Raw genomic sequence first — 11619 nt, forward strand, 5'->3', positions numbered from 1 at the left:
ATAATGGTGATCAACCGCCAAAGCACTTTTTACTCTCTTGGAACCTTTTTTGCCTTCTTCTCCGCTCTACTAAAAAGTGTTGAGCTGTACCATAATCATCCAACTGGCAGCTTACAGTACTCTTGAAGTGCTACGGTTTCAGTGTCGTATTTGAAGTTTCAAAGTTTCATGATTGGGATATTCAAAAGAGCTTTAAAGCGGGAAATGAAGAGGCACCCTGATGGGGCGAATCTGATCATATGCTGGTGGAGACTTGAACGCTGTCGTCATTTCACTCCATCCAGTAGAAACGGGCTTTGTTCGCAGAAAAAAAAAACATGAGTCCCATTCAACTCTTTTTGAGAAGAGATCGGGAACACGGAGTTGCCAACCTACTGTTTGTACGAACCTCGCGTATGTTCTGAATGTACATAGTTAGGAGTGCCGCTGACCAGGGAGGCTCCCTTCCTTTCGTTGGTTGGTTGGCTGGTTGGTTCGCTCTTTCGTCTTCCTCTTCCTTCATTTCAACGTGAAGCTGAAGTCGCATTGAGCAAGTCCGTCTAATATTTCTTAAACACTCAAACGCCTTTGGATCTCTGTCCCCCTGGGGTTTCTTTTGGCTTTTGATGGCTCGACTACACGCTCGATGTTGGGCTCTGTTGGACGATTTAGGGAGAATGTTTGTCATATTACCATTGTTAGGGCTATTACTGCACGAATGTGTCTTATCTGATGTGCCCGCTATCAGGCCGATCCCGTTGTCTTCATCTCTTGACATCTCGGACATTCTGAGGCTTGACAACGAAGCATCGTTCGCCCCGGAAAACGAGGCCATCCGTGATGGTCAATTTCGATCGGATTTGACCTTGTTGAATCCGATCGAGCGTTTCAATTCTAGATTGACCGAAGTATGTGGTCGTTTATCTTGTCGTCCAATGACAATATTTACAATATGACCCAGGCCAGTTTTTATTGGGTCAACACACGGAGTATAAATACATGTGGATACTTGCGATGTCGGAGTATCATTGTTATTACTGGCCTGATCTCACTTCCTTTCACAGGGGACTTCCGCAAGTACACGATCTATAAATCTCCCATTCTTATTACAATGATCACGGCAATTTGTCACCGGAATAATAATGTCCATGGGAAATTTCCAGCGATTGTGCAAACATATCACGTTGGATGGCTCCCACTCGACTACTTTGATTAGATATTCGATTGTTGACGAAAATCTAATCGCTCACCTAGTCTTCGAAGTTTAACCTGTCAATGGTTGAGACGAGGTGGTTCGAGTAATGGGTAGTTCGGTGTGTTTATTTGTGGAAATGCCAGATCTCTCAAGGCCAAGACTCATCGCTTGGCAATTACGCAATAATGATGTCGCCCGTAATCTCAGACAAAAAGGATGGTAATCGCCAAAGAGCAAGCGAACGAGGGCTGAGAACAAATGTCAATGCTCATTTGTCGGAATGTTCTTTTGTCTCGTTCTTTCCCTTGTAATGAAGCTCTGGGCTGGCTCTTTGGCTTTTGTGTGATCTATCTGAGCAAGAATCGACTTACTTGGGGATCGGTCTCCTTATGGGGATTCCTTGAGGTTAGTTTATGAGTGTATTTCTCTTCGCACATGAGAACAGTTTGAGGTTTTATAGGAATGAGGTAATAGTCAAGTGAATTATTTATGAAAGGTTTGAATCCTCAACCGGAATAATTCTCGACTTCATGGGATGATGATGGATCACACGTGTACACTCTCAAGGTATCCCTATCCCTGAGGTTAAATTTGAATACCTCGCGTCAAATAGGTTTTTCCCCCTTTAATTATGCTTCACTAAGGGCTCATAATTGAGACCTCGAGAGGTGTCAAAGAAGTCTCGACTTGATCATTTTTCATTTCTGCATACTCAAATACAAATCCCTCAATTCATTCCCAAGGAAATCGGCCGGCCAATAGAATGAATGGTCGGACAATCATTGTCTTTTGTCTTTATTTACGGCGACGACGACGACACTGTCAGCAGCTTTGCACTCAGTTTTGCTCTCGCTCGCAATGTTAACCTTGTCCTTGAGAAGTGACTCGCATTTCTATTCAACCCATTTGGCCATATTTGGGCCGAGGCGAGCCGAAGTGCCCTCCTGTACTCTCCTTCCTTCCAATGGTCGCCAATCTCAACTACGATCGTCTCTACTCGGGATTTTATGCCAACGATTCAGGCATTATCAAGCCTCCGCACCGTTTTCCTTTTTTTCGCGTGTGCGTAAGGTTGCGTAATATTTTCCAAATCGTTCCTGGTTCCCTGTATCTCTTTGAGCGTTAGGCTCCCGTGCTTGTTTGCTTGATTACTACATAGGAACACACAACCATTACAAGTATCCGTGTTATCCTGACATCATGAAAGTCATTCGGGCAGGTGGATCCTGGCCAGAAGCCGCCGAAAGTGATCAAGCCATCTGTCATTGGGTGAAAGACTTCAATTCAGGAGCTTCATGGGAAAAATCACACGTTCTTTTAGCACAGTATTACGCTATTTTACAGGACATGAAGAGCGCTAATATGATATACCATTAATGAAGCCATGAGGTCCCAATCAGTGCACATCTCGGCTGTGCGCTCAGGAGCAGATTCTGGTTTGATTCTTGTTTGTATTATCACATTGAAATTGTGAGACCTGAACTGAAGTCTAAATCCCCTCGTGGCAAGGATACTCATGACTTGGGACTTCAATACCACTTTCTGATCCTTACTGAAACGAGTTTCGTGGTATTTGGAAAAATGCTAACCTGATGAGGGAGTTCGTGCGCAGTATTCAAGTTGCACTTTTTTAACGTGAACTCGTTCTCCTTGTGCTTCAAACTGCAGTCGTCATTGACGTTCGTGGTCTTTTTTCTCTTTTTCTTTTGAACGAAGTGGTTGGCGGTTGGTTATGTAATGTATCTCCACTTCTAGTGGGCCTTGATTTGTATTCAGTTTTGAAGTCTCCCACATGCCAAATTGATTTTTATTTCAAATGGGCGAATCATCATGGCTCATATTTGGAACGTTCAAGAGCCTTTCAAGAATCATGATGTTCTCTGAATTAGAGTAGATCACGTTTTGGGGGAGGAGGTGGCTGGTAGGTAGTGTAAGTTGAACATACATACATGTTCAGTCGAAGTTGCAATTCGGCTCTCGCAAGACATGACTGAACCATTTACTGAGAGGCGCTAAAAGGAATTTGTCCGTCTCACCTTGGCCATTTTTGCCCTCCGTTGAACCTTGAAATGATCATCCAGCTTCATCTTTAGCACATTGGTCTTTCGGCCAGACTCCAATCGAGTCAAGAGTTGGTCGGTCTTGAATTTGATCATTTCTGTAGTCCAGTCGACCTTGGATTGAAGAATAGGCAAAATCCAGAGTTCACGCCTCAACTTTGTTGAGGAGCAGTATGGCATAAAAAATGGCATGCCAGCTAACTCTACTTTCTCATCTCTGGTTAATGCCAAGTTCATTGTCATTAGTGTCCATGGTGGCATTTCTCACTTGAAATTCGAGCTCGACAAACCATCCTTTGGCTGGATGGTTGGAACTTGTGTAACTGTTTGTCGCTTCTCTTCGTACGAGGTTCTGAAAGATATTTTTGCACATCCAGTCTCTCACTGCACACACAGACAAAAGGCCAGAAATCCTAAAACGATTGTCGATGCCAAGGGAAATTGCATCACAGTTTCTGGAAGCTGGACTCGATTGCACACCAATTGAACCTTAAGGCACCCTTCAACTTTTGGACACATATAACAACGTTCACATATTACTTCGGAGTTTGTTGTTGGTGAGCATAAATCATGCTTGAAAAGGGTGGCAAAACCAGTTTCGATTATTTTCAGGCCTTTGTAATAGGATGGTGGATTTTTTTTATATTGAACCAACTAAAGTTGTTTGCCAAATGGGATGTACGTTCAACGTAAAGGAGTATTTAGTGCCGAATATGAATGCGCACAAAGTAGGAGTATATCATTCACACATTAGGATCAAGGTGTGGAATTTGAAACATTACTCAAATTCTTCACGTACGATGACACCGTCTTTCTCAGATCATTTTTTCGAGTCAATTACGCCGCTTTGGTGTTCTGGATGCTTTTCCAAGGCTTTGAAATTGAGTCCTTGCCTTTTGAAGGTAGTGTCTTTGACGTACTTCATCTTCTCGAGTGAGACTGAGTCGATCCATGTCGACGTATGATTGTGGTAGAGGCGAACATGTGGAGTCATGACAACACGGAGAGAGGGATGGGAATGATGACGATAATGATGATATGTCGCCTGTGCATGATGATCTCCGAGCTGACTTGCTTTGGCACTGCTCACGTGGAAGAGATAGCCGTGGTTGTGTCCCGGTAGAAGTTGTGGAGCAACATTTCCGTTCGACTACTTGAAATAATTGCCTCCGACAAGAAGAACATGTTGCTCGTGCGTCATTTGAAATGTCGCAAAATCGCTTCTCTCATCTTCATAATAATAATAAACATCATCGTACATATTGGTAAAGCACTCATCCGTCCCAAGACGGCAAGAGTTATTTTGGGATGTGATGTGGCGTGGAATGGATTTCCTGGTGCATATCCAGCCCATCTTGGCCTTGATCTCCTAGAATGAGACACGATGGGTGATGCGTGTCATCCCAATATTATTAGCTCCATCTTGATAAATGTTAGCCGAAAATCGGTCCATGGAGCAACCATCCAGTTCAGCAATTTCAACTGACAGCTCAACCGACACCGTGTCCGAGATGTATTTGAGAGGGTTCGAAGTTTAGAACGTGGTCCTTAATCCGTTTCATTTCTCTTTTGCAGAAGCTCAAAGGTCTGGTGCGACAAAAGACCAACAACTCTATGCCTAATCCCATGGCCATGGGTCGGGCCATCTTTCAGAAAGCCAATAATCTGACCCATAAAACGTCCCAGAATGGCCGAACCGAATCCACGATCGCGGACGTTTTCGGCAGCAAAGACGCCGGGCTCATCCCCAACAAGCATCGAACTTTCCTCATGGACACACAAGTCAAATACACTGTGGTGAGTTCTGGCCTAGAATGAATGATGGATGCATATCTATCTCGTTTTCCCTCTGTGGGAGAGAAAAATAGAGGCCAGATAAAAAGCATCTCATCCAGATGTTGGTTGGGAAACGACAACGATGCCGCTTACTTTGCTCACTGCTCAGTCATGAATGATTTCAATGTTCAATTCATAATTTTCAAGATCATCGCGATGAAACATGACAGCACCAACAGGCTGGTCGAGCGATGTTTACCGCCACACACAAAGACAACTTTTGTCGAGAAATTGGAAGACTCGCTTTTACCCAACCATCTGTTGCTGTTTTCTCGAACGATCATTGCAACATGATTCTTCGCAAGTCTGTAGAATCGAGCATTAATATGCATTCAGATAGGCAGGGGGAAATTATAGCGTTCTTGATCGAAGAGCGGAGGAAGCTTCATTTCCGGATTGGAATTGCTCCTCCCCTGGCTTCGAAGTCCCTGAGAGACCCATCCTTCTAACAGGAAATCACGCTCGAGTATTTCGTGAAACGGCCTCATTAGACAAGTTTGGCCATCAGAGTTTGGAAGAAGGGCCTCGACACGAAAATATGTCGCCATAACATGTACTCCTCCGTATTCGATCTGGATTATGAGTACCCTGTCAGTGGGTTCGATCATCAGATGGATAAGCCGGACCACTAACCCGGTTATGATCTCCTGATCAGTAGTCTCGGTTCGAGCTTGATCAGAATCTTAATTGGACTTAATTCTTGATTGATTCTTGAATTCGGGTTCCCACTTTATTTTTTCCAGGGTCTCCAATCGCAAGAGCGGAATCTGTTTCTCTTCAATGATCTTCTATTGGTCGCCAAAGAGAGGTCAGCCAGTCACTTCAAACTAAAAGATCAGGTAAGCCGGACCGAAGTTACCTTGTTTCCTATCTACCTTGTCCTGACAACTCGTTTACATATCTCGTTTTGGAATCTCCAGAAGTTTGGCCAAAGTGCATGAGATTCAAAGATCAATCCGAAAAAAACACAGTAAAAGCGGCAAGCCCCATTGACTACATGACAATAACAATCCGGCACTTACAGTCCAGGTTTATTTTCAATTGAAGCTTCCAAGAGCATTTTGACGTTGAAATAATATGGCTAAATAAACTTTTTTCGAAATGGTTGACAAATATATTTGTTATGTTACGTTCTGAGAAAAGCAGTCGCACTTTGCACAAGGTTTGTCCTTTTGGGGTGCATAATCCTGAGGTTTTGTTGAAGTTTTTATTTCCGTTTAATGGCCCTAACGCTATGGCTTTACAGAGGTTGTTCATGTAGTAATCGTTTCATTTAGCATACTTGAAGTTGTTTTTGAAGTCATGAAGGCTATTCCGATCCAAGCACTTTTTTCCTTTATCCCAACTTCTTCTTAGAATGGGGTTGTTTGCTCGGATTTTATTTGCGCATAAAAAATTGCGGACATGACAGGTCTTTCTGAGAAACTCGTCCTACTTTGTGAGCGACGGCTCCGTGTTCAAGGCTAATTGAACAAGTTGAATAGCTTTGCTTACAATTAAGTGAAAGTCGCCTTTAAACTCGTATTTCAAGAATTGTACAACAAGCCGTCGAGTATGTGCATGTACTGAATGTACTGAATGGAGGCGGTGGCACCCATGGTTTTGCTAGATCGTACTCGTAGTACTACTACTTAAACTACTACAAAGACGAGTGAGTGTGACCATTAGGCCCCTCGAAAGATTACTATCTTGGTGAAACCTGACGAAAACGAGGTCATCGAACAAGTCAAAGTGGATCTGGCTGATGAATTCCTACAGAACGACCAAACACTTTGAAACCAGCCAGCAGCAAGCACCGAGACACGTTCGATTTATAACCAATTCGATTCTAAAATCCACCTCGAGTTAGTAGTCCGTCCGCAAATCGTGCTTCAGGGACCAACGATGCTCTCACATTTCAGTTGTTCAGTTGTTGAGGGGATGATGAATGCTCCTTGAGAGTCATTAAAGGCACGCTCTTGACATTTGATTCCTTATTACAAGACATCCAGGATGACGATGAGGTTATTGTTGTTGATGTTGACTCATGTCATCTGGATTCGCTGGCGTGCAAGTTCGGGAGTTTTGGAGGCACCCGCTCAATTTGGAAACACTCAAAGAAGTCACGACTCGAATAAAAGATGCTTGCCATGGCCAAAATCGAGGAGCCTGGCAGAGAACTTCGAGTATACGAGTGCATAGAATGGCTGAAGTATCCACCTATGTCATTTCAGTCCCCACTTTGGTAGGATCAAATCATTGGCTCATATTTCATTTCATTTCGTCCCGGAAATTAGTATCAATCGCTTTCAAAAAGCCATTTCTCAAGAACCTCTGTTCAAACACTTCGACTTGTTAAAGCCCCTGCCATCTTTTTTTGTTCTATTTTTAAAAGAGGCCGAGGCAAATTTATGAACTTGATCTTACCGCTCCACTTTATTGAAGTTCATGTAGTACTTTGGCAAGAAAGATGGATATGGCCCATTGTTTGAAATCCCGTCAAAATGTTGGTTACGTGAATGAAGATCAACTAACTCACCAGCGGGACTCCGTTAGTTACATCATTTTTTGGCAATGAATTGTAGGTATGTTGCAAGATGATGTGGGCAACAGGCCCACCAACTAAATCGTCTCAAACTTCTCAAACCCAAACTTCTCCGAGATTCAACGGGAACATCTGCTGAAAGTGAATCCAGGGTGGCCAAGGTTTATTGTTGTGAATGCGCTTGCTTTTGCTGTAGCGGCTTCTTTGGCATTTTAGAAGGAGGTCGGACGCCTAGCAATTGTCTAAACGTACTGAAGGGGATTTTCAAGAGTTACGTTAATGCCAAAGATGGAGATTTGCCACCACAAGCTCGAATTGACTTTGGTTGGTGTTAGATTCCCATGTTCTCTTGTTCTCAAGGGCTTGCACGCAAATCTGTGACGGCGGGAATTTCAACGCGTTTATTCACGGGGTGTCAGCCAGGGTAATCAATTCGGAAAATTGAATTTCAATCTCTCTCCGAGGCCTTGCTCTTCGTGCACTTCGCACTGCCGTCATCATTACCAACACTACAACTACTACCACTATTACTGCTTCTAATAGTAATAATAATGGTCAGCATGATTTGACCATCTCAAATCTAATGGCCCAAACGGTCATAAATTGTTCATAATTGCAATGGATGAATATCGTGAACGTCCAGCCAGCGAGACAGAGAGAATGCAAAGTCGTGCTCAATTACGAATCCAAATGATCTGTTATCAAAGATGCAATGCCTATTTGGAGGATTCTCGTTTCGCTCTGTTTCGACTACCCCTCTTTCTTTCTTTCTTTCTTTCTTTGGCTCGGAATGGCGTACTTCTCCTGAATTTGGCCATAAAATATGGCCAGAAAGAGAAATTCCTGACATGGCCCTGAGATTCGAGTTTCGGTTCCAAGAGCGAGGTGACAACGACAGAAACTCCCTGGTTTGTTCTCAAATCTCAATGTCAAGCCTCATTTAATTGGTAGGCTGCCAGGTAAGTGCCATTCACGAGCCATCACCTGAAAATTCGCTCTAAAAGGGTTGGCAGATCTCATTCAACGACGTCGGCTTCTTCAGGGTGTCACATAAATCGTTCCAAGTCACTCAGCAATGGGCCTCGAATGCTCAACTCTTTTCTCATGAGTCTTCGTTCGATTTCCCTAATGCCATGCCAATGAGAATCGGTTATTATGACCCCAAACCCGATGTCTTTGCCGAGTTTCATGTGAGCGGAGGTTAAATGTGGAGGACATTTTTCCGGAAGGAAGTGATTGTCATTCACCCAGGCCTTTGGCTTGATTAGAGCTATTTCCGAAGCTCCTTTTGTGTAAATCATGCTTGCTTATTACATTTCTTTCTCTCATTCGTCTATTCGTCTCTGGTGTGGATCCCGTCTAATGGAAACATGCCTTGCTCACTTGTCAATAACTTACGTCGTACTTACGTACAGTACAACACGAACGAATCTTGGTTGAAGAAAAACATGTGTTCGGTAAATGTCTTGGGAAGCGCTTTGGAATCACGGGTGGACTTGGAATCTCTTATTTATGGACTAAGTATCATCGTTTGGTACCGATGCGCTGTATTGATGCGTCCGCATTTCTGCAACAGGAAACACAGTCGGACTGAAGAGACCGAAGAAACCATAAAACAAGGTCATAATGCCAACCCAGCCAAACGACACATGTTGTAAATATACGAGAAAGTTAGGTTAGCTTGTCCGAAACGAAATTTGGCTCGGTTTACCTCATTGACCACAAATCAAACGAAACAAAAACGAATATGCACCATGCTCGATGAGAAATTTGAAATCTACGCGGCCTTCGATGGTTTGAATGCATGAAATGAACCATCGGAATGGATTGATTGGACTCGTCAAGTAAAATGGTACTAATATGCCAATCTGAGGTGGAGGTTCCCGTCTCAATTCCGCCTTCGTTAGACGTGTTTTCAAGGTTTTTTGTCGGTCAAACGTAGGATTTTCTCATTTCATTTCCCGCCGCCCTTCGCAATAGCCGTTGGCGGGATTGGGAAATCGATCTGCATATTCTTGTCAGATCCTCCTTCTTGTCACAAAGAAACTAATTATGAAGGATTTCACCCACTACCATGGGAGGAGGATCGAGCAGACCTGAGCATTCGAATGATCTGCTGGTTTCCAACTCGTTAGAGGTCTACTTCCAAAGAGAGAAAGAGAGAGGCGTCATTCATTATGGGAACTTTATTTTTTTATTCTCTCGGAAGCATAGCATCTTTTTCCAGTTTCCTGAGGCGATATTCCATGGGCTAACAACATCGGAGACACGTGCATTGATTGGGTTCGAGTGCCAACCAATCGTTCATGAACCGTTTTGAGCTCGGTGGAAATGGAAAATAAGATAAATTGATGCGCATTCGTGGTCGGTTAAAACGGTCCTCTGTCATTCATCTCTCTATCTGTTCAGGCTCTCGAGATTGAAATGTATCTGACCGACCACATTTTCTGTACAGGATAAGATTGTGCCTGTCAAGACATAAAAACTTAATGATGGGATCAGATCATTTATTTTTTCCCCTCACCCTGACAGATTTTCCCGGGGCTGCTGGGCTGCTCACTGCTTAGTCTGGCTTTGGCCGGCTGATGACTTAATGTCGGGTAATTGCGAGGCCAAACCACCGCCACCAAACCAGAAAAGGGGCAAGAAAAGAGATTTAGTCAAAGAAAATGGTTCAATGATTCGTTCCCCCTTGTCGTTCCGATCTACTATGTGTAGAGTGCTCAGATTCAGTGCCCATGCCATGATGAGTCTTTGGGGGCAGATATTCAATGTAGTTATTTTCAGGAAGACCGGTCACTCCGTTTTGAAAAGTTAATTAACCTAGTCCCTCAAACGAGAAACGACGCTCACTTGCAGCAGAAAGAAACTCGAACCGGTTAGTCGTACAGATTAGGATTCATGTCCAGGATTCATGGGAGAAAACTCTCAAACACACGGCATTATATTATCATGACGTGATATCTGGTGATGGCCGTGAATGCTCACATGCAACTTCAATCCATCCGTGTTTGTTTATCTTTGCCGTTTTGAATTCAGAAAATGGGCACTTCTCCATCTTATAACACACAATCGGTCATGCCAACTGCCAATTAAGCCGAGCCAAGCTGACTGATTGCGAACATCTCCAAAGAAAGGAAGGAAGGGCGAGGTCTCTGGCGCCAAAGAGATGACCGAGAGCTCGAACAGCTCCTATCTGCACTTAAGTGGGAGCTCAATATCGTCCAATTGGGGGATATGAGGGCCAGATAATCAGCGATGCAAACCATGCGACTTGCTAGCTGGCTTGGCTTGGCTTGCACTCTAGGTGCATATTGAATCCGTGGATGAAGTAGGCACTCCAATCTCACGATTCATAGTTTGGCGTGAGTAATGCATCTCGATATCCAGGAAAGATCCACTCCGAAGCAATTTGCATTGGTTTCATTCTTAAACGCCATGGCCAATACAATTTGATCAAACTGAGGTTGGACCCAACAACCAAGCTCTCTCTGACCTTGTCAGAGGATCATCAACTTCCGCTCGTAAGTCTGATAGCCGCATTCCTGGAATGGAAGTCGTCGTGGTAAAAACACACAGTGGTGTTAATGAAGTGAATTCCAGTGGTCACAGAACCGACCAGGAATGGACCGAAGCAAGCTAGAGGAGTGCTGAACCAGTTCTGATCTCTGCCATCGATGGTATTCGTTGTCGACTTGACCGGGAGTTTTGAACAAGAGTTCAGATCCCCGGGTGGTAGTTGCAAATTTGATAGCTATGCCCTTATCCGGCCGATAAGTGCAGACCAGGTTGGACGTGGGGGCTCAAAATAAATATAAATGGAATCTTGAGTGCTTAACACGTAGGTTGTGATTAAACCACATTTGGTCAGATCCGTCAAGTTGCCAAACACTCGAGAGTGCACCGCTCGATTTCTTTCTCACAAACCAGACAAAGTTGAGTTTCAACTGAAAGCGAGGGAAGAGAGCAGTTCTTTGGAAACTTATCCATCCTCTCGTTTCGTATTTATTTGAGCTTTTCAACTT

The 11619-nt window shown here is 43.8% G+C and overlaps 1 protein-coding gene across 4 annotated transcripts in view; it reads left to right on the forward strand.

Moving 5' to 3' along the window:
- LOC131880234 (uncharacterized) overlaps positions 1-11619 on the forward strand; it is a 40134-nt gene that overhangs the window by 16238 nt on the left and 12277 nt on the right. For all 4 annotated transcript variants that reach the window (XM_059226809.1, XM_059226808.1, XM_059226807.1 and 1 more), the window contains exons 3-4: positions 4810-5031; positions 5814-5909. In XM_059226809.1, the coding sequence (XP_059082792.1) occupies positions 4810-5031; positions 5814-5909 (318 nt within the window). The remainder of the gene's footprint in view (positions 1-4809; positions 5032-5813; positions 5910-11619) is intronic.

The sequence above is a fragment of the Tigriopus californicus genome, chromosome 5 (assembly GCF_007210705.1).
Source record: "Tigriopus californicus strain San Diego chromosome 5, Tcal_SD_v2.1, whole genome shotgun sequence".
NCBI classification, from domain to species: Eukaryota; Metazoa; Arthropoda; class Copepoda; order Harpacticoida; family Harpacticidae; genus Tigriopus; species Tigriopus californicus.